This window comes from Prionailurus viverrinus, chromosome B1 (genome assembly GCF_022837055.1).
Source record: "Prionailurus viverrinus isolate Anna chromosome B1, UM_Priviv_1.0, whole genome shotgun sequence".
NCBI classification, from domain to species: Eukaryota; Metazoa; Chordata; class Mammalia; order Carnivora; family Felidae; genus Prionailurus; species Prionailurus viverrinus.
In genome coordinates, this window is record NC_062564.1 from 175,205,647 (window position 1) to 175,230,043 (window position 24,397).

Consider the following 24,397-nt stretch of genomic DNA (forward strand, 5'->3'; position numbering starts at 1 on the left):
GCTAAAATCTGTCTGGATTCAGGATAAGCTAATTCTTTCTTAAGCTAAATTAAGGCAGTGATTTAACACAATCACCTGCCAGAGAGTGACCCGCATGTCATACTACCACTGTGTGTACATAGAAGAGTACGTATTCTTTGGAAAATATGTCTCACTTGAAAAACCTGTGCATTTGTAGCCTTTAATGAGCATCTAGCTGAAAATCACTCTGAAGAATTTTTTCCTCCCATAGGGCATCACTTTCTATTGGTGGATTTGATGTCCTACATTGGTTTACTTTAACAAATGTTTCAGTCAGTGTGTTAAAAAAAAACAACAACAACCTGCCAACAATTCCGGTGTCAAGAAAGGGAGACACTGATGTAATACATTATACCCTGTAAGGAAAATCGGGCTACTTACTGTACACGGACACAGTAATCCTTACTGCTAATCACAAGGTGTGGGGGAAACTGCTGTCAGACCCAAGTCACCCCTTCGATTACCACTGCGAATTATTCACCGTGAATTTGCAGTGCTGCTTATGGAGAAGCTGAAGGTTTTGTTCTCACACATTTAGGGCAAGGAGACAGTTTATAGTTTTTCAATAGGTAGAGAAAAGCCAGGATTTGTTCCTCATTCAAAATAACTAAAAGTCCCTTAAGAATCACAAACCAACAACAATTCTCACAGTCATCTACAATTTAATATAAAGCATTAGTGTTTTTATACCCACAACAAAACATGGACCTGCGGAAGTTTTCAAACACTCCTCCAGCTGCTTCATGCGTGTCTTCTGGAGCTCGGGGCTGTCCCACTCGTCCTCATCGATGCCCCAGTAGAGATCTATGACCTGGGAACGAATGGATGAGGCAACATTAGTTTACCTGCAGGAAAACTTAATTTACCTTTATTCTTACTTACAGTGTTAAGCTAACGTGACTTTTAACTTTCCTCTTTGCAGCACGTTTTCCCTTAAGAGGGAAAATTATATTTAAGACCCAAACAGATATACTGTTTTACCCCATGATAGGTGTGCATACTGTAATGTCTTTTGTTCTTTATTATACTGTTGACATAGGCCCAGAGAAGAATGAAATGTTAACTGTCAGCAGAGGTTTTGTGGAACCAACTTTTCCTTATATTGAAATGGTAACAGGAGTTCAAAAACATGTCTGGAAGCAACCACATTATTTGGGATATGGCAACCACATTATTTGAGACAATTAAACAATAGTGTATAATGGTGCTGCGCATCTTAATATGAGATATGGCAACCACATTATTTGAGACAATTAAACAATAGTGTATAATGGTGCTGTGCATCTTAATATGAGAAGGGAAAACCATAATGGGCATTAATATATACTGACCTAGAGGGAAACATCTACATTTCTTAACACGTGTTTTTAGGTTTTATGTATTTATTTTTATCATGCTTTATCCCACGGGAATAGACATTTTGTTTATGTCTGTTTCATCTGAGAGCAGTTTGGCTTTCATCAATATATGTCTGAGAAACATGTATTGGAAACAATGAAAGGCGGTATGCCTTAATGAGAAGTGAGGATAATAGGATCCTCTATTTCCTTACTTCAAAGAGTATGAGGGAAGATGCTGAGAGTCTGTGAAAACTTCCGCAAGCACACTCTTTGAAAAATCTATGAAGAGCATTATGGGTTTCCTTCCCTTTACTCAACTGATGTTCTGCATACATAAGGTAAATGTTTCCAATTGTAGCTTTGAAGATTTCCTTTTTCTTGTTTCCCACAAGCAGAAAAAGAACCTCCCCTCCGTACTGGCTGTTTGTATGGCATTCACGGAGACGCAGCCACAGAGTGTGTGTCCTCCATGGTGCCCCAAGCGGACCTCAAGGGCTCGCGTACCTCCCGTGTCCTGGCCATGGCCCTGCATGGGTGTGTCTGCACCAGTTCTTTGTCTATGTGCATAGGAGTTTTTAGATGGCTGACAAAGATATAACAACTTCTTAAAAAATATCCTTATGTTTTATGATAAATGATGAATATCATATATTTTGGGGGTTCTTCCCTTTAATCTACCTTACAAAGTTTAATCACAGTATTAAGGAAGGAGTCATCTGAGATGATAACTTCAGTGTCCTGTATGAGAGCCTATAACTTTGGCTATTTAAAATTAAATATAAATTAAAATTAATTCAGTCCGAATACTCAATAGCCACACGTGGCTACTGACTCTCATGTTGGAAAGCACAGATACAGACTACTTCACCATAACAGAAACTTTAATCTGGCATAACTGTAAGTTACTGAGATTATTAGAACAAGACATTTTTGGCCATCTACCAATAACTTGTCAAACACACAGATCTGCAATGTGAATGCTGACACTTAGTTGTACCACGCACAGATTAACAGTCATTCAGACAGTCTGCTTTCCATCCTTTTGGCTGACACTGTTTGGACATAAGTGAGGAAAGGTCTGATTTAGAACAAATGAATAGAAAAAGAAATGGTAAATATAAAGTTTGATATAGCAAATGCTATCAATATATACCTGCTCTCCTCTCCTCTTTAAAGGACATAAAATTATATAAAATATAATTGGATATGTAACCTATATAAAAACAGTCCAAAAAGGGAATAGAGTTATAAGGAAGTATGCTAGCTCAATGAAATTAAGTTGGTATAAATCATACATAGTTTCTGAGAAGATGGGTCTTAAAATAACTATGAGTAACAAATATAGTGAAAAAAATTATTAAAGAAAATATTAAACCAATAGAGAAAATCAGTGAAACCAAAAGTTCTCTGAACACAGTGGAACAAAACTTTAGCTGCATTAAAAAAAATACTCAAAATTACCAAAATCACAAGTGAAAGAGAGGCATTACTACTGACCTTATAGAAATAGAAAAAGGATTATTAGAGAATACGATGAACAACTATATGCCAATGAATTAGATTACTTAAATGGACAAATACCTAGAGAGAGACAAATCACACAGACTCAAGACAAAACAAAATATGAACAGAAATGTGAAAAGAGATTAAGTAGGAATTTGAAAGAAAAGCATAGGTTCAGATGGATGCACTGTTGTGAACTCTATCAATTCTTCACAGTCTTCCAAAAATTGGAGAACACTTCCCAACTTATTCTTTGAGACCAGTGTGACCCTCGTACTAAAGGCAGACAAACATATAAGAAAATGACAGGGCAGTATCTCATGAATATAAAACAAAAGGAGAAGATTCTAGAATACTCAAATATATTCAAGAACACTTGAAAACCTAATCCGGCAGCATGTAAAAAATATTACACAACACAACTAGGTGGTATTTATCCCAGGAATGCAAAGTTGGCTGAGCACCAGTAAATTAACTAAGGTGATGCACTTTATACCAGTAGAATAAAGGGAAAAAAATCAAATGATCTTAACAGATACAGAAAAAACATTTGACAAAACCTAACACCCCATTATGATAAAACACACAAAAAACTAGGAATAGAAATTAACTACCTTAACCCGAATAAAGGGCATATACTAATAGCATACTTAATAATGGAAACTCTGCCCTCAAGATTAGGAACAAGGGAAGGATATCCATTCTCACCACTTCTATTCAACACTTTCCTGGATGTTCCAGTCAGGGCAATTAGGCAAGAAAAATAAAATGCATCCAGATAGGAAAGGAAGAAGTAGATCTATCTTTATTCATAGATAACACGATCTTATATATTAAAATCCTAAGAAAACCACTAAAAGTGTTGGAACCATCGAGTTGAGCAAGGTTGTAGGATACAAGATCAACATACAAAAACCAAATGTACTTCTGTACACCAGCAATGAGCAAACAAAACAGCAACAGAAAGAATAAAAAACTTAGGGGATAGATTTAACAAAAGAAATGTAAAATTTACACTCTCAAAATTATAAAACACTACTGAAAGAAATGAAAGATGATCTGAACAAACTGGAAGACATCCCAAGTAAATGAACTGGGAGACTTAAGATGGCAATACTCCCCAAATTCATATTTATTTATTTTATTTTATTTTTTTAATTTTTTTTCCAACGTTTTTATTTATTTTTGGGACAGAGAGAGACAGAGCATGAACGGGGAAGGGGCAGAGAGAGAGAGGGAGACACAGAATCGGAAACAGGCTCCAGGCTCCGAGCCATCAGCCCAGAGCCTGACGCGGGGCTCGAACTCACGGACTGCGAGATCGTGACCTGGCTGAAGTCGGACGCTTAACCGACTGCACCACCCAGGTGCCCCCCAAATTAATATTTAGATTCACAGCAATCACTATAAAACCCAAGCTGGCTTACCTACAGAAATTGACATGTTGATCCTAAAACCCAGAATATGGGAATTCAAGAGCTATTAGCAATTTAGCTATTCAAGAGCTATTTAGCTATTCCAGAATAGCTAAAACAACTTGTAAAGGAAGAACAAAGTTAGAGGATTCTCACTTCCAGATGCAAACTTACTACAAAGGTGCAATAATTAAGACAGTGTGATACTGGCATACGGATATTCAATGGAATAAAATAAATCCTCACACTTCTGGTCAGCAGATTTCAACATGGGTGCCAAAATAATCCAATGAGGAATGTATCATATTTTCAACAAAAGGTACTGGGACAACTGGAGATCCACATACAAAACAATGAAGTTTGACACCCTACCTCACATCATATACAACAATTAACTTGAAATAGATCACAGACATTAGTTTTAGAATTAAAACTAGTTTTATAGAAAACACAGGAGTATATTTTTGTGAACTGGGATTTGACAATGGTTTCTTAGATATGATAGCAAAGTACAAGTAACCAAAGAAAAAAGGTGAGAAGTTGGACTTCCTCAAAATCAAAGTTTTGTGCTTCAAAAGATGCTGTCAAGAAAGTAAAAAGAGGGGCACTTGGGTCTCTCAGTGAAGTGTCCAACTCTTGATATGGGCTCAGGTCGTGATCTTGCAGTTGTGGGATCGAGCCCTGTGTGGGGCTCCACTCAGCGTGCAGCCTGCTTGGGATTCTCTCTCCCTCTCTCTCACTGCCCTCCCCTGCTCGTGCGCGCTCGCTCTCTCTCTCTCTCTCTCTCTCTCAAAATTAAACATTAAAAAAAGAGAAAGAGGACCCTATATGATAATGGAATTGCAGTTAGAATACATAAGGAACTCCTACAGCTCCATCAGATGACAAGCTGATTGAAAATGGACGAAAGATCTGAGTAGACGTTTCTTCACAGAATATATAGATTGTCAATAAGCACATGAAAAGATACTCAACATCATCAGTCATCAGGGAAATGCAAATCAAAACCACAATGAGATAATGCCTCATACCCACCCACTAGGGTGGCTGCCATTAAAAAGACTGATAATAACAAGTGTTAATGAAAATGTGGAGCAGTGTCATACGTTGCTAGTGGGAATATAAAATGGTGCCGCCACTTTGGAAAAGAGCCTGGCAGTTACTCAGTTACACAAAGTTACCACACAATCGAGCAGTTCTCCCAGAGAAATGAAAACATACGTTCACACAAAAACTGATATTCGTAGCAACATTATTCATAATAGCTAAAATGTGGAAACAGTCCAAATGTCCATCAAGCGATCAATGGGGAAGTATAATGTGGTATATCTGTAAATGGAATATTATTTGGCAATAAAAAGTAGTGAAATACTGATGCTACAACATGGATGAGACTTGAAAACATTATTCTAAGTAAAAAGTCAGTCACAAAGGAATCCGCTATATGATTCCATGTATATGAAATGTCTAGCACATGCAAATCTACAGAGACAAACAACAGTTTAATGGTTGGCTAGAGCAGGGAGGGAGGGGAACAGGCCAATTTGAGAGTGACAGCCAATTTGAGAGTGACTTTTGTTTGAGGTGATGACAAGGTTGTAAAATTGTAACGCTTACACAACTTTGACTATACTAAAAAGTACTGAATCACACACTTTAAGGGGGACGATTTTGTGGTTGTCATCTCAATGACACTTTGTGCATCCATTTAGTACTGTAATTTTCTACAGGTCTTCCGTCTCCTACTCACAGTAGAACCAAGAGCAACAACAGTAGATGTTTAAATCAAGCGCCTACGATTTTAGTCAACAATAAAATCTAAATAAATATATGTGGAACAAATGACCAGGGTATGAGTCAAAACAAGGATTTCACTTATATTTTCAAATAGAAGCCTAAGGGACACATGATTTATCTGCCACCAATGGAAGTCTTTTGTAGTAAGTTTTGCTTACTGACTTTCTTCAAGTTTGGCCACCATGGCCCTCATCCAGGGCTGTCTAATGCCACGTCTCCTTACTTTGGTCACTTTGTTTAAATGTTCTCCTGCTTCCAGCTTTTCTCCCTTAAGTTATTCTTTCTCAAACGTCTTTATGGGCAGAAAATGATGAAAAAAGATAAAATCAAGCAACCATGAAGGCAGAGAGGAAATAAATAAAGGAAACATCCAACTTATGCAACACAAAACACCATTTTAGGCAGGCAAATCTGCCGTCTATTCGCATGATCAATAACTGGCAAAAAGTGGTTGGAATCCAAAGTGCCCAACAAGACAAGATTTATTATATACTTACAAAAATTAGTTTAGCTTTTAGCCTAATGCCCAAGCACTGCAGACACTGAATCTAATTTACTATTTATTGGAATACTAACTTGTTGACAGCACATTTTATGTGCCTTTACTTATTTCATCATGAAATATAAACACTCAGGAAAGTAATTTGATTTTATCTTTTTGTACTTAAAGCCATCTAACTTGCTTTAAAATATTCTTAGGAAAGCTAATTTATCATGATTCTAATATGCTGAATTGGTCTGAAAACAAAAAGCCAGCAAATAAAGGCCCTAACAAATTTGGCCACTCGAATCAGACATAACCATTTAAATACCAAGACTGCCCAGCAAACACAAAGCAGCCTGTAAGAAACCAAACATAACCTTATGATTTACCAGAAAAAAGGTCAAATTGGCATTTACCATGGCTTCACACTATCATTCCTTCAGAAACAGCCTTTGAATTGAAGTATTTTCCAAAATAGGTTCCTTCTCGATTTTCCCATGCTATCATATGATGCTACCTGAATGCAAGACAAAAGTGTAACTACAGAGACAGTATGGCCGATTTTGGTTTCGAATAGACACAGTACTGAAACGAAGGCTGTTTCTCAAAATTATTATAATGGGAGGCTACCTGTTCATGCCAACGATTCTGCCACTGCCCAGGGCATTTCCTCTGCAGGAATTATCTTATTTTGTATTGAAAAAACCTCTTGTCACTCTACTGTTAGATTTGTTTTTATTAAAAATGGTATTTTCCCAGCCTTACTGGCCTTTACATTGTAAGACATGGCTTTGAAAAGGCCTTAAGCTCTTTCAAAAAAAATCAGACCTATCCTTAAAGGGATTAAAATCTGCCACCACTAAAAATATTCAAAAGAACACACAGCAGGTTAGAAAGTTTTGAACAAGGGCAACATTATGGTGATATGGACATAACTTCCAAGGTCAATACAGCACTCATTTGATTTTGATTTAGTTGTGTCTTGTTACTAGAATGTTCACCTTGCAGGAGAATGTAAACAAGGAGGAGTCTTAAACCTCAGACTAGGTTCTCCAGAAACTGGGGAGGTACGGTTTACAGGTATGGTAATTCTTGCTCTGGTTAGAATGACTTCCCTAAGATGCATAGGATATAAGAAAAACAACCCTCTTCAGCTCTGCATCATCCACGGCCACCCTTTTACTAGAACTATAGCAAGTCTTGACTTTAGGTCACCTCGCAATTATTCTCTTGGTCATGACATATAGGACAAAGATATATGGGGACATGACTAAGATGGGGCTTTTCTGGGAAAGTCAGGTGCTAAATCAAGTCCAGGGAGGACTGGCTGAGACAAGTGGTCATACACAATCACCAGAAGGCTCCAAGAGTATGACATAGGGTGGGTGATGCCTCAGCCAAAGCCTCATGAGGATGATGAACTGCTCACACCTGAGGCCTCTATGTCTTGGAGATTTAGCCTCTGGACAGCCCTAACAATTATGATGTGATAGTGAAGAAAACTAAACCACGGAGTAAGGCAGCACGTTGGACTTTTCAGGCCTAATGAACGTGGAGGCAGAGGGAAGGGAGCAGTTGTTGTTGGAGGCAGAAAAAAGAACCACAAGCTAGAAGCCAATGGCCATGGAGTAGAAGCTGGAGAAGCCCACTCCATGAAGGAACAGCAGCTAGGCAGCAACCAGGGACCGGCTTCCTTTGGTGGCAGGTCCACAGAGCAGGTGCCCGAGTGAAAGACCCAAAGTTGGCTCTGTTCTCATCGCTGGGATTTCAGCAAGCACCGCATCGGAGTGCACCTGTGCCTGTCTTGCTACTCCGACTCCCTGCATTACCTTCATCCTTGCTCCTTCTAATCTATTGATGACACGGTGGGCAGAGGGAGCTTTTTAGAATGCAGATCTGATCACCAGAACTAAGATTTCCTCCTACTCTACCAGATACTACACAGAGTAACTTATTTACTCCTTAAACTTACGAGACAGACAAGAATATTGTCTCTCTTCTTTAAATGAAAAAACTGAGGCAGAGAGAAGTAACCTGTGCAAAGCCCCAGAGGTCGCAAGTATGGAGGTGGGATTTGAACCTGGGCTGTTTACTTTATGGTACTTCCCATGCTTCCTATCAGCCTGAAGATCGGATCTAGAATCCCTGACTTGCTCTATGAGATCCTCCATGATCTAGTCCCTACCCAACTCCCTACCCTCATTTCCTATCACGTTCCCCCCTCACTGTTCATGTTCTAGCTCTGTATATGCCCTCCACACATGTGTTTGTACAAGTGTATAAATATATATTGAAATGTACACATATATTTACATAGATGTTTATATTTACATACCTGTACCTAGCCATACACATTTTTGTGAACATGTGAACATAAGAGGCTTTTTGGTACAATGATTGAAGAGCATGGACACTGGGGCCAAACGGCCTTGGGTCAAACCTGACTCTGCGGCTTACTAGCTATGAGATCTCTAGCAGTTATTTACTTCTGTATTTCTAAGCATCCCCAGGCAATAAAATGGAGAAGATGGAATTTACTAGCTAGGCTCACAGCAATGATTAAACACACACACAGCACTCAGGGTAAGTGCCTAGTAGGCAGTGAGTACAGCATAATGTTCAAGTTCTTTTCCAAACTTGCCTATGCAAATATGTTTTTTCTGCCTGAACTTTTCTTCTTTTCAACGTGAGCATCTGCATCTACCCATCCTTCAGGATTCAGCTTAGACATCAGTTCCTCAGCAGCCATCCTGAGGCCTCAAAGTTTGAGGAAGCCTCCCACTGTGCACGCCCAGAGCACCCTGTGTTCCCTTTGCAGCCAGCATCACTCTGGTCACCACCGTTCACGACTCCACGAAGGCAGGGACTAGGTTCGTTTTCAATACTGTGGTATCTGCTGCACCCACAACTCTGCCTCGTGCAGAGCAAGAGCTCAGTCAATGTCTGTGAATAAATACATGAGGCCCATGGGACCAATGACCTAAATCTGCCCTGAGGACTTGAGGGTGAGACATTAGTGAGGAAGTCTGGACTTGAAGGTTAAATGTACAGGAGGCTGTTCTTCGGAGAAGAGGGACTTCTAGATAGAAGCTCCCCAAAGACAGAAATGTGACAGCCTGTTCATAAAGAGATGATGAGGTCACAGCATAATTAACTGTGGGAGCCAAAAGAAAATACAGATCAAGTAGAAGAAACAAGAAAACTGAGCTGAAGTTACTTTTTCGATGGTTTACAACTAATTATTGACAAATCAGATCTCTTAAATAAGAGTGCTCTTTCTACGGCACAGTCTTGTTAAAAGGTCTCCTCTCTCTACTATAAGAAATAAAAAATGAGGATAGGAAGAAATAGGTGCCTTGTGTTAAGAATCTGAGAAAGGCTTCACAGTGATTGTACCCAACTGGGACACGTAAATGTCACCTGCAAATGAGGATCTCTCATTCTGCTTACTGGAGGACTAATCTTCTTGGGTGATTTTCAGCGTTGGGGTAATCAGCCAGCCACAATTTAGCAGAATTAAATGTTCAGCAAAGTATATAGCTCCTCCAGTAATTTCTGGAGCTCCCCACAGTGCCACTGCTCTATATTTAGGAGAAATATTAGGCAGAAGATTGTCTGTGCACACCAGGTAAAGGAGGAACAAGAAGACTGTTTTGGGAAGTCAGGCAGGAGAATTCCAGAAGAGCCGCTCCGTGCTGCAGAAATGGTGAGCCAACACTTACAATCACACTAGAACAATGAAGGTCAGTTATGACATACTGCTTTCCTTCTCTTTCTCATCTCTATTAATCTTCCTTCCCTCTTGTAACCAATGGGCTCATGGATGGGAGAAAGATGATGTCACACACTTATAATACTTCTACGGAATATCAAGTTGGTAAGACCTGTCCAGGCACTGATGGGCAGAACTGAAATGTGAAGTGAGCTAGACAAATTGAAGTGCTTGCCTGAGTGAAACAACCTGTGATTCCATAAGAGGATATACATTTCACTTAAGAAGCACACATTTGATTAACAGGAAATGGAAAAGTCCATCAGTTGACAATGTGGAGAAAAAACCAAGGGCATCACAACACAGCCTGTCAATTATAAAGCCAATGATGTATTCTGGCAACTCAGGAGGCAAAGACATTTTGAGATTTGTGAGCAGGCAGACGGCTGCAAGGAAAAAAATCAGCATAGAGCAGGAGGCTGGGCTCGACAGAGCAGGAGGGCTGTGGCGGAGGAAGAGTGGGTGGGGGCAACCGCGGATGGACCTTCAGTGTGAGACCAAGCGATTGCTCAACTTGGTAATCGTTAGCAAGGTGAAGGTAGTGTAAGACACATGGAATTTCACTCAGCCTACAACTCGGATACATACAGAGAGCGCAGCTTCTTAATTCTGTCTAAGACCAGTTTGTGCCTCCTGTCCAAGTCTCCACCCTCTGGCTAGCACGAGACCGTGAACTTTCAGTTTTATCCAATTTAAACCTTAGTGTAAACTGATGTTTTCCACGACTCTGTTAGGTGCTTATTCTCTCTTGGATCAAAATGCCGAGTTTCTCAAAAGACATGGCTTCCCTGTTCCCCTGCTTCTTTTCCCTAAGATGATATCCAGGTGACCTCATATCCTGAAGGGAAAACAGAGTGCTTGGGCATGGCCCCCAGGTGATACCCACTGGCTGCTGGCATCATGTCACCCAGGGACTGGTCCTTCCCTCTCAGCTGGGTCAGAGCCTCGTGTTGCTCTCCAACCAAGCCAGGCCAGCTTCCCCTGCTGTGGATGAGCTGCCCCAAGCCATGGGCCCATGCTCCATCCAGTTTCTTCACCACGGCCTTTTGTGCGGCCACCTCTTCCGGTCGTGGCGACTAGCACTGGCTCTTAACTCAGAATATATGACACACGATAACTGAGAGCAGCCTGGGAAAGTTAAGCCTAATCGTCACTTGCTGCCACGGCCATGATGTGGCCAAGCCCAGGTCTGTTTGCAGGGTTGGGGTGAGGTCGGGGAAGGGTGGTTACTGTCTGGCCATCTCTTTCCAGAGTCCCAAGTAGAGAGCACAGGCAAGGTGCCCTTAGTACTACCTATTTTCCCACTCATTTTCACTTATCTAACCCACGGCCCCTTCTCTGAAGCAGAACTCAAGGAAAGGAAAGGTGTACGTGCTGACTCTGCCTTTCTCTCTCCTTCTATCACTTTCCAGGAGGCTACAGGGGGAGGGTTCTGGTTCTGCCTTATGGACAAACTCGGCCCTTTTCTCTACACTTTAGACCTCCAGGCTCAGAGTCCTACAGTACTGGTCGATGTGCTAAAGGATTAAACGAATTTAGCAAAATCCTCTCTCAAGCCAACAGCCTGACCTTTAAGGTTCTGGTCTTTCTTGTATGCGGCACAGTATTTCCTAACCATTCTTCCCGTTTGTATTCCTTCTGTACGAGACACTGAGCACCCCTCAGACAGATAGATGCTTCTGGTCAGAAGTCTCCTGCTGTACTTAGAAAGGCAAAAGAAAATGCACATAAATCATTTCATTACACCGGGTTCTTAATCAGGAGAAGAGACTTAAAAAGGCAAGCAGCAGTAACAAATGAACATTGGCGGAGTGCCTTCCACGTGCCAGGGGCTTTGTGTCATCTCGTGCCTTCGCAAAACAATCTGGGAAGATAAACACTACCCCCCATTCATTTTACAGAACGGTCAACTAATGTCAAAGAAATCAAGCAATTTGTTCAGACTCACAGAACTGGTAACTTGCAGACCCAGCATTTGAATCCTAGTCTTTCTAACAGAAAAATTCATGCTGTTTCTACTACACTCCATAAATGACATAATTCACTGTATTTTACTGAATCCAAAACATCAGGCCTTGTAGGCTGCTCCAATACTGTATGTTCCACTAAAAACACAAATGCACTGCCAATTACATCAGGATGTGCTATTTGTAAGATGAATTCTGATTTCTGAGAAGTAAAAATGTGAAAAGAAACATCTTACAATGAATTAAATCTGATAAATACTGTTTAAGGAAGATGATCTGAGCAGCTGTGGACAGTCTGGACCAGAAGACAAAATGTCCAGTGCTGGGAGAGAATTGGAAAATGCCATAGTCATTCAGCATCTAAGAAACAGAAGGCTGAATAAAGACAGAGCCTTGTGAAATGGGAAGAAAAAGGTGAATTTCTAAGAAATGCTGTGGCAGGTGAATCAACAAGAATAGGGGCAGTTTGTAGATTATAAAAGGTGAAGAATGGGGGCGCCTGGGTGGCGCAGTCGGTTAAGCGTCCGACTTCAGCCAGGTCACGATCTCGCGGTCCCTGAGTTCAGGCCCCGCGTCAGGCTCTAGGCTGATGGCTCAGAGCCTGGAGCCTGTTTCCGATTCTGTGTCTCCCTCTCTCTCTGCCCCTCCCCCGTTCATGCTCTGTCTCTCTCTGTCCCAAAAATAAATAAACGTTGAAAAAAAAAATTAAAAAAAAAAAGGTGAAGAATGTGCTGGAAGCTAAGATCTTGAAGTTTTGAAGACTAGAAAACAATAGCAATTGAGAAACTGGACAAAAGGAGAGGGACGGCTTCCATTTCACATATATTAACATTCCAAAAATAGAGACTTATCTTCATGTAACTCTGGAGGGAAGAGAGCCAGATATGAGGACATGGGGATCACTCAGAGGCACCAGCTTAGGGGGAAGACAGCACTCTTACTGGGGGTCTAAGGATTAAAAACACCCGGGGTGTACTGGATGTTAAAAGCGAAGAAAAGGAACGGGTTTATGAACATTGGGGAATAAGATGAAGTGAGATCAATACTAGATGCCACTGAAGAAGCTGGCTATCAGAGTTTTTTTTCTTTTTTTAATTTTATTTTTGACAAGCATGCACACAAGTGGGGGAGGGGCAGAGAGAGAGGGGAACAGAGAATCTGAAGCAGGCTCTGTACTGACAACAGAGACCCCGAGGCAGGGCTTGAACTCGTAAACAGTGAGATCCTGGCCTGAGTCTAAGTCGGATGCTTAACTGACCGAGCCACCCAGGAGAGAAGATATTCTTAAGGAATGATACCGAGTTGAGTGGCTAGACTCACACGAAAATCACTTTCAAAATGGAGGTGTCCTAAGTGCCCATGAGTCAAGCACCCCCTCTAGAGGTTCCTGCCCTAACCTGGCTTACTCCCAGTTCAGAGTAACAGTGGGCACTGGGCAGGGCAGATTTATATATTCTTAGTGCATACTAAGAATGAATGAATGAATATCTTAGTTTAAATGAAAAAATTAAGGAAACAGAGAAAAAAGCCTGACCAACAGGCATATATATATGAGAGAGAGAGAGAGAGAGAGAGAGAGAGAGAGAGAGTGTGTGTGTGTGTGTTAAGGCCTTGTGTAAAATGTAACTGTATATTCTACCAATTTAATAAATATTTAACTCAACAGCCTACTATATGCCAGACACCTGACTTATCACTGGGATAAGATGAGCAAGACAATTCCAATCCTGAGAACTTGCAGACCTTAGAGACAGGTGATGAAAACTTGACCTCACCAGATGTCTCATTCTCTCCGTCGCTCATTCTAGTCCATGCCGTGATCATTTCTTAACTTGCACTGTTCTCCTGCTTCTACCTTGTCCTGCACCCCTATTCCAGTCTCCTCACAGAGCCTGAGTGACTCTCTTACATCTTTTTTTTTTTTTTAACATTAATTCATTTTTAAGAAACAGAGAGAGACAGAGAATGAGAAGGGGAGGGGCAGAGAGAGAGAGAGGGAGGGAGGGACAGAATGTGAAGCAGGCTCCAGGCTCTGAGCTGTCAGCACAGAGCCCAATGTGGGGCTCGAACGCATGAACTGTGAGATCATGAACTGAGCCGAAGATGGACGCTTAACCACCCGAGCCACCCAGGAGCCCCTTGAATGACTCTCTTAAATGTAAATCCTGTAACATCCTCCTTTCCCTTCTTAACCGTACAAAGTCCTGAATCTTGGCCCACAAAGTCCCATATGATCTGAACCTGATGTCCTCTCCCACAAGGGTCCTCAGACCCTTTTCCTTGTTGCCTATGCCTGGAATTCTCCTACCAAGGCATCTGTAAGACTTGCTCCTTCATTTTCTACAGACCTCTGTCCAAAGGTCTTATTAAGGAGTCCTTCTCTGACTACCTGGCATTCCCTAACCCCCTTATCCTGTCTTACTCTTCTTAAAAGCATTTACTCAAGAAAATGCATCCATAACCACTGGGATATATTGTTTATTGTCTGCCACCCCCAACAATACTGGAAGCTCCACAAGAAGAGGGTCTGATTCGTTTGTTTTTGTGTTCCCAGCACTTGGCTGGCATGTGTTCATCGGTTAACAAACACTTCTTGAACAAACTGGATGCACTGTTGAGTTATGCCTAGGATTATAGGGGAGCAAAGAGGAGGGTACATGGCATATCCCAGGAGGGGCCAGAGGATCAGAGAAAACTTCCTTAAGCAAGTAATGTTGGACTTAGACTTCATTCATTCATATGCTCAGAAAGGCATTCACTTGTTCAACACATTCCTACAGAGTTTTACTATGTGTCAGGCACTATTCTAGAACTCGGAGGGGAGCTGTCAAGAAGGCAGAGAAGTCCTTATTCTTGTGAAACTTACAATCTAGTGGGAGAGAGATAATAAGCAAGCCAATATGTGAAAAAAGGCAAATATCCAGTGTTGAGACATGCTATGCAAATAACTAAAATAGGGTGACGTAAAAGAAGTCTCCTAGGTGCTTACTTTAGACTGGGTCGCTAGGGAAGTATCTCTAGGAAGTGGCATTTTTGTGGAGACCTGGAGAATAATAAGGAAACTCCCATGTGAAGATGAGGGGGGTGAACATTCTTACAGAGAAAGCGCAGCCAGGGCAAAACCCTGAAATGGGAACAGGCTTGAAGTATTCAAGGAACCACACAGAGGACACATAGCTACTGGGCGGTGGTGAGGAGAGGGGCATGACTTGAGATCTATAGGCATAGTCTTAAGAATGAGTAGGACTTAGGGGCACCTGGGTGGCTCCGTCGGTTAAGTGTCCGACTCTGTCTCCGGTCTGATCTCACCGTTTGAGACCCGCATCGGGCTCTGTGATGACAGCTCAGAGCTTGGCGCTCACTTCAGATTTTGTGTCTCCCTCTCTCTCTCTGCCCCTCCCCCACTCACACTCTGTGTCTCCCTCTCTCAAAAATAAATATACATTAAACATTTTTTAATGTATATAACTGAATAAGTAGGACTTATTCAGGGAGGGAAGCAGGCTGCAGAGCACTGCAGGTGGAAAGGACAGCATAAACAAAGGCAAGGAAGCATAAAGCAGATCAGTGCATATTTAAGTAAACCTAGGAAATTCACTTCTTCTGGGTTCAGTGCACAGCCAGTGATGAAATCCAGAGTAATATATAGAGAAGTTGTTTTTGTTTTTTGTTTTTTTTTTCCCACGAATCTTCCAGCATCATATTTTGTTGCACTTGAGGGAAGAAAACCATCTCACTAGAAAACATATCCTTAGGGAGATCTATAAACAACTTACTAGAAGAGACTATACTAAGAAGTATATTTTTAGCAGATTCAGGTATTATATATTTGAGTTCCTGCTAAGCTCAGAAGGTGGGAAGCAGATGCGAACTAGCAAACTTTCATTCCAAACACAGCCTCAGACACAGAAGTGGTCACCACCCCCGTGTTTCAGACACCAGACTAAAGGAGTCACAGTGGAAAGCCGGGCTTCAGTTCCAGCTCTTTTTTGCCCAGTGTGGTTTCCACTGCTTCCTGGCATCTCAAAGACTCGTTCAATGCACCTGCCTCGTTCAATGATCCTTGCTGTCAATTTATTCTATGGACCCTGCCTTCTACAGTTTTCCTTTGGCTTTATTTCTCTTTTCCTGGGACTACTTATAATTTAGAAAATATATTCTTCTTCTTTTTCCTCTCAGCTAATCTTAATACCATGTTGTATGCAGGCTGGTCTGTAGCTCAACAACTCCCTCCCTCCACTAAAAAAAAAAAAAAATAATGCAAATCCAAACAAACTCAAATATGGGATTAACGTGCTTGGCCACATCTTTTTCTCTAAAGTAACTGAGTCCCCAAGGAGTGTCTAAGTCTTTGGGAATCTTGACAGATCAGAATTTTTGTAACAGTTGAGATCCTGTTATCAGTAGAACCAGATTCCCCAGGGAAGGCAGTGCTGAATTCACAACAAGGGGTTTAATTTAGGCTCACAATTTATCTAGCAATTCGTGACTTATGAGTAACTGTTCAATATGTGTGTCATAATGGCCTGTTGCTGACTTACAGTATGCACAGAGAATGGAGTCATTTTGAGACCAACTATTTTATCCATCAGATAAGAAAGCATCATTAAGTGTACCAAGATAAAATATTCAGGAGGAAATAAATGAAGGGTGAAGTTTTCTTCCACTAACAAAGATGCATTTTGCACTCTTATACCACAAACCTCTGGTACATTTTATTCCTCACTTAACAGTGGAAACATGTAGTTAAGATAGCACTGGAGAAGTAAGATGTCCATTGTAAATGAGGTTGAAAAATTATCTGTTGCAGGAGGCATTTACTTTTTAAATTTCTGGATATTCAAGATATGCCCAATGTTTTCTAATACTTTGCTATTAGGTGGCAAAATCCGTGGTATCTATAAATGCCAGGGTGTCCATGAACTTTAGCAATGACATGAAGAGTTACTGTCTCTTGAAAGGTTGATGTAATTTTTTTTTTTTTTTTGTAAATGGCAAATCCCTGAAATAGGAAAAAGGACATTCTACAATGCAAACAACAACTAAAAGGCAAGATAGAAAGCAAGGGACTGGCCAGTTGCTCAAAACAAAACAAAACAAAACAAACAAACAAACAAAAAACCTGTGAGAAAGCTGGTCCCAATTTTTAGATGTAAACCTTTCCAGAGACCACAGCCTATGACAGGTGCTCAGCAACCTTCACCTTTTTGAAAATAGTGGAGATTGCCAAGAGGCAAATAAACATGGTTACAGGGAAAAGGTGAGCCAATACCAGGCAGGGTCCAAGAAACAGCATAAAAGTGCAAAGCATCAAAAATAACTAAATATTTTATTTCCATTTTCCACTGTTCCTTTTTACCCATGCTTAAAGAAGTAAAACTTTTGGGGGGGGGGCTTAAAACTTGGTTTGTAACACCGAAGCTGTGACAATAAATAAACACAAACATTATTTAGCTAACATTATTAAAAATGAAATTAATGTCAGAGTTACCTGAAATTCTAATCCATAGTTTTCTCTGCAGAATTCTCTCAATTTAGGATACACATTTTCTCTTAGTGCCTGTCTTTCTGCTCCTGTGTCTGTGGTAGAAAAACAAACACATAGAGAGGGAGTTATGTCCACACATATGTATTTCTGGAAAAACAAGGTAAACTTACAATATTAACATTAATATAACCAGATTGGGTGCCAACTGTGAAATGATGGGATATCTGACAAATTGGGGAGCCCTGTTCCTAATAGGGGACAGGGACTAGTGACCCCTCTTCCAGACACGCACAGGAAGCCTGAGGAATGGATGGGAGTCTCACTGGTCAGTTCCGTGTATGTGACAGGGCTAGGAATTCATATTTGAGCCTTTATGCCCACGTGGACCCTCACATGAATCTCTTGAATAGCCAGACGTGCTGTCTTTGGAAGAGACAGAAGAAAAAAATCATAGGGCTATTGGCTATGAGGTGTTTTAGCCCCATTAAGTGTAAAAGTTACAAAATCACACACACACACACACACACACACACACACACACACACACACACACACACAGTTACCAATTTCCAAAAAAATTCAATCTCTATCATCATGCCTATAGTACTTAGAACTAATTAGACTTTTACAAAATTCAGTACGGGATCCATGCAATCAACGCAACAGTGAGGAGGGACAAATTGTGGGAGCCAACATCCAAACTTGGTAGATTCCACTGGCCAATGGGTTAGCAGAGTAACGCCTGCCACCCTGGGCACAGGGACTGCCTGTTTATCAGAGAGGGGAATTGTGTCACATGTTCCACACCATGTAAAAACTTCAAAATCATGTTACAATTTACGTCATTAAAAAAAAAAAAACCAGGGGCGCCTGGGTGGCGCAGTCGGTTAAGCGTCCGACTTCAGCCAGGTCACGATCTCGCGGTCCATGAGTTCGAGCCCCGCGTCGGGCTCTGGGCTGATGGCTCAGAGCCTGGAGCCTGTTTCCGATTCTGTGTCTCCCTCTCTCTCTGCCCCTCCCCCGTTCATGCTCTGTCTCTCTCTGTCCCAAAAATAAAAAAGAATTAAAAAAAAAATTAAAGGGGCGCCTGGGTGGCGCAGTCGGTTAAGCGTCCGACTTCAGCCAGGTCACGATCTCGCAGTCTGTGAGTTCGAGCCCCGCGTCGGGCTCTGGGCTGATGGCTCAGAGCCTGGAGCCTGTTTCCGATTCTGTGTCTCCCTCTCTCTCTGCCCCTCCCCCGTTCATGCTCTGTCTCTCTCTGTCCCAAAAATAAATAAACGTTGAAAAAAAAAAATTAAAAAAAAAAAAACCATACAAGAAGAAACAGAGAACTTGAAACCAGAAGAACCACAGAATATGTATGTATTTAATGGCAAGTGTTTTGCACAGAAAGGGCTTTCCAAAGCCACCTGTGCTGGGTGATTATCTGCATCGATGATGACGCTGTAAAATGCTTACAGCAAAGACAGGCTGTTCCCTGCCCAACTAACTTCAGTGAAAGAGGAGAACAGAGATTTTAAAAATTAGGTTAATGTCTTATCTCATAAAAATTACCATTTGCCAAATGTACCTCAATCCCAGCCATAACTACAAAACATTTGCATACCGCATTTATAACTAAGAGCCAGTTTAAAAGACTTGCCTTATTATTCTCAAGTTCGTCTGTCCATGCAAATTCAACCATATGCCGTGCTGACCTACTCTACTTTCCTACTATTCTCAAGACTATTTTGAGATGTAAATAACCAATCTCAAGAGTCTGAAATGCAGCTGGAGGCTGACATAGTGACAGAAACACCCGTATTTACAGGGAAACCAGAAACTCAATACAAGGCTTCTAAATCACCATATGGTCCAAATGGTCAGAGTCTTTTCTAACCATAGATCCAGCATGGACCCTCAGTTTAAAGGGAAAGCTGGAGGACCGAGTGGTACATTTGAGCAGTGCCCACGTGCTGTCAAGGCACTAGTGGAGGCAGTATGCTAAGGTTTTACAGGGTTTATATCATCTCGGGATCAGAGCCCCATCCCCCTTCACCCCATTTTAAGGGCTGAAAACACTAACTTTGCAATAAAGCTGATTAATATTCAACCAATCTCTCTAAAAGGCTGTACATGTTTAAAACACCAGTAACAAAAGTCACTTTAAAAATACACAAATATTGGGGTGCCTGGGTGGCTCAGTTAGTGTCCAACTCTTGGCTTCAGCTCAGATTATGATCTCATGGTTTATGGGATCAAGTCCTGTGCTCTGTACTGACAGTGTGGAGCCTGCTTGGGATTCTCTCCTCCTCTCTTTCTGCCCTTCCCCTACTAGTGCGCACACGTGCACATGGTCTCTCTCTCTCAAAATAAACAAACATTTAAAAATTAACATTAAATTTAAACAACTACTACCAGATGTGGAAGCTGGAAATAACATGCATAATATAATGATTATATTATTACATAATTAAGTAAACAAGGGCTATTAAGGTATACTAACGTAGTATCAAAATAACATGAGAAACTATGAAATGATGGAAGGAGCAGAAATTATTTCTTTAATATGTTATTGTAACTCATTACTAGGTACAGCCATCTGAACGTGCCATATTATGAGGATAAGACAGAAATATAGTCTCTAATCTCTAATATTTACCAAATGCTTACTGTAGTCGTGTATTAAGTATTTCTATGTGTATTTTCTTAGTCACCCTGACAACTCTCTGAAATGGGTAAAATTATTATTCCATTTTTTTTATAAGAGGAAACTGAAATACAGAGAAGTTACGAGACTTGCTTGAGTCATATGACCACTAAGTTAGAGAAGCTGGATTTGAATCTAGAGAGCCGTATGCTATAGTTCACTCTCACCAGAGGAAACATGCAACGGTGCAAAGAAACAATCTTTGAAAATGACACATAGACTAACTTCATAGAATGGTTAAGGAATGCTGAACTCACTTCTCATCTGGATTCTGCCTCTGTTCTCATTCTTGCCCCCTTCAAACCATTCTCCACAGAGAAGCCGGACTCCTCTTTTACAAACGCCAATCAGATCACAGAAAGCCCTCCAGGGGCTCTGCAAGGCACTGGGAATGACATCCATGCCTCTTACCTTGAATGTTCTCCCTCCCCCAAAGGGATCTCTTACCACTACTGGATTACACGCCTACTCACGGCCTTCACACTAGCTGTGGCTTCCTCCTGTAATGGTTAGTCCTGTGATCATCTCAAGGCATCTCCTATCATTCAAGTGTCAGTTTTAGAGCCACCTCCTCAGAGAGGCCTCTTTGAGCCCTCCATCTACGAACCACTCTCTGTCACATCACCTCTCAAGTCTTTTGCATATTACTCATCACTTTACTGTTGCTATTCAGTTACTATTTGTCTCCCCTACTGCAATGTGAGCTCAAAGAGTCAGAACCCTTCTGTGTCTCGTTCACGGCGACATCGCCAGTGATCAGAGTTGTGCTCGATTAAGAAATGGGTGAATGAAAAAAAAAAACCCACACATGCACCAGTGACCAAAATGAACTGACAGGCAATGCTTCCTTGTAATTACCTCCGGAAACAGAAGGGCTTCCTACATCACAATTTGTCACTGGATGGACCCAGAATCAAGACTAGGGGAAATTCTGGGAAATAAACGATGTGGCTTATAAAGTTGGTTTCATGAGGTAAGTGAATGGGCTGAAATACTGGTTTCTTTTTTGGCTTCTGTGTTTCTGGCAGAATACATTTTACCAAGTCATGTTGACCTTTCCTAAAAATATGAAGAAAACATACACACATATCTGACAGACATTTTGTGTTATTACTTATGTTACAAAAAAGTCTCAGATTTTCCTATATTTGTATTAATAGGTGATGAGTGGCTCTGGAAATGGAAAAGTAATTAAGACAGAATGGATTAGTTATAATGGGTGGCAGATAAGCTGGCTTAATTATATTAAAAAACCTAATTCATACTAACAGCAAATCCGGATGGTTGGCAATTAAAAAAACATTAGAATGTCATAAACAGGAAAAATTAAGTTACAAAATGTCACACATAAAAAGAGACCTCTTTAAAAAGTGTAGGTCAGACACAAGGTATGTCATCATTTACTCTTTCTACATAGTCACTGCATCCATTTGTATCTGCCCAGCTCCTTAGTGCTTTGAAAAGATACATTAACACTTGGGCAGCACTATTAGGTTTTTAAGAAGTTGTTTTCTATAATTCCTCAATGATCTCAGAGTTAATGATCGTTTCTAATGCCGTGTATGAGTTACCCTGGGAAAAGCCTTAGTTGAGGGAGTATTATTAATCAATACCATGTATCCCACTTCATGAGGGATTTAGATTAATGCCAAATTTCTATCAAAAATAAAAGTGCCAAGGACCATGCCCTGGGTGGCTCAGTCGGTCGAGCGTCCGACTTCAGCTCAGGTCATGATCTCACAGCTCGTGAGTTCGACCCTGCACCGGGCTTTGCAGTGACAGCAAGGAGCCTGCCTCGGATTCTCTGTCTCCCTCTCTCTCTGCCCCTCCCCAACTCGTTCTCTGTCTCTCAAAAATAAACATTAAAAAGAAAGAAATAAAAATGCCAACATGACCATGTTGCACTGGGACTTCTTACTGTCCCTGTCTCACCCAAACTTAAGGCCAGGGGCATTTGATTAAGTCGCTTCCATCCGGGCAGCTCAGAAAATTCATTTAGGATCCAGCCCATACCCTCTGCTACAACTGTTGTTCCAGCCCAGCCTCCCAGATTTCTGTACATCTGCTCTTGCCTGGGTTCTCTTTCTTCCCCTGGCCTGTCAGCCAGTGATTCCTCTGGACACCCTACCTGGCTTCTGTTGTTTTTGTTTGGGTTGATTTCTTGTCTGATGGCTTCCAGTGGTTGGCTCCTCTCTATACCCTCTAAGCCCTCTGTGCCCAACCAGCCACGCTTACCCTTATATGTATCACCAAATCCTGTCAATTTGATCACAAACATCTTTCGAATCTGGCCACTCTCTAGTTTTGTACTCACCATCTCTCAACCCGAAGGGTCCCCAAGTCTCCTATTTGACTGACCTGTTACCTGTCCCTCCTCATTGCAGTCTTATACTCCAGAGAACAGATGGAGAGAAATCCAAGACAAAAGAAAAGCAATAACTAGTTTGATCAATGCAGGTCTTGGCTGGAATCTGGTGGCCCAGAAGATAAAGGCTGTAAAGTTCAGTAGACGTAAATGTGTTTTCTAGCTAAGTTCCATGTTCTACTGCTCTCTACCATGTACCCTCCTGGGTACATTTTCAGCTATTACTTGAACCCAACCCTTGTCCTTAATACATACTGCTTTCCATGCTCAGAATTCTTTATCCTTGCATCCCCTTTGCCTGGCAGACTTTGACCTTTCTTAGGCCCAATCAAAGGTAGTATACTTAGTGATTTCTTACTACTCAGAGGCAGGCATGCTCTGTCTAGCTCATCCCAGTGAGCACTGTGCTCACTCCTATGTATCATCATATACTATATTATAATTTTTAATTTGTCTCCCCCAATAGACTTGTGAATTCATGACATGCTGGGACTTTCTCATTCACCTCTGCAATGTGGAAATTAAAGCAGACCCCAGTACACAGTCAATAAGTGAATGGGCAAATAGATGCTATCTACAATGAAAACATTGATTAATCCCAACTAAAGAATGTGTCTCCACAAAGCTAACACAAATCAAAATGCAATATCGTTTTCAAGTAATAATTGACTGTGTCTGCAGCATTAATAGTTGTGTGTGAATGTGGGGTGATGTTACAAAACATATGAAAGAGTTTGGTATAGTGGGGAATTTGTTAGATCCTCAATAAAATTCACTAAAACTGTCAAAATAAGCATTTTAATTCTCTGTAAATTCACCAAAGACCAAAGGCATAAAGCAAACTGCGAAATGACTTTAATGAAAAACTACTCAACTCTGGGTGAGAACAGTGAGAATCTATGGGACTGTCCCATTCCTCTTTAACTGCCACACCCCTTCCCATGTCAGACAAGGTCAAGCTGTGAGTATCAACAACTTCATTGCTAGAGAGCACTTGCTTGATCTGGAGCGGAGCATGGGAACACTCCATGGCCATCCGTGTTGTTGGCAGCAGCAGTGGTCTCAGAGGTAGAGAGACCTCTGTGGCTCAGCCAACCTACAGTTTCACCCAAATGTAAAAAGGAGACCAAGGAAATAAACAGTCATGGAAGGCCTTGTTAAGTTCTCTGCAAATTCCTAGCTGATGGGAAGGCTACCCACAAACACAAGAGAGACTGAAAGCTACCCTCGTATTTGTGGCTGACTTTGAGCCTGTGTACATAGGCAGTGTAAACATAAGACTGGGTGGAAAGTAAAAGTTAGGATAGACTTAAACACTGGCTAAGCTTTGCAGGTGTTCCCCAGCCCATAGAAACTGGCAGAGAACAGAAGCCCTACTGGCTTGAGGCATTTGAGAAGAAACTCTTGAAGTCATTGACAGACATTAAGCTGCAGAGAAAAGTGGGTGATCCCTGGGAAGTCAGGCATATCTTCATCATCACCACCATCACCATCAAATAACTGGGCAGAGACAGCAGCAGCCTGCACTGTGGGGAACCGATGCCATGGATTTAGTC

General features: G+C 41.3%; 1 protein-coding gene across 1 annotated transcript in view; it reads right to left on the reverse strand.

Annotated features, from left to right (window-relative positions):
• Positions 1–24,397, reverse strand: part of NWD2 (NACHT and WD repeat domain containing 2) — a 182,036-nt gene that overhangs the window by 89,472 nt on the left and 68,167 nt on the right. Inside the window, exons 2-3 of the mRNA XM_047856983.1 lie at positions 17,791–17,879; positions 716–832 (exon numbers count right to left, since the gene is read on the reverse strand). Coding sequence (XP_047712939.1) covers positions 716–832; positions 17,791–17,879 — 206 coding nt within the window. The remainder of the gene's footprint in view (positions 1–715; positions 833–17,790; positions 17,880–24,397) is intronic.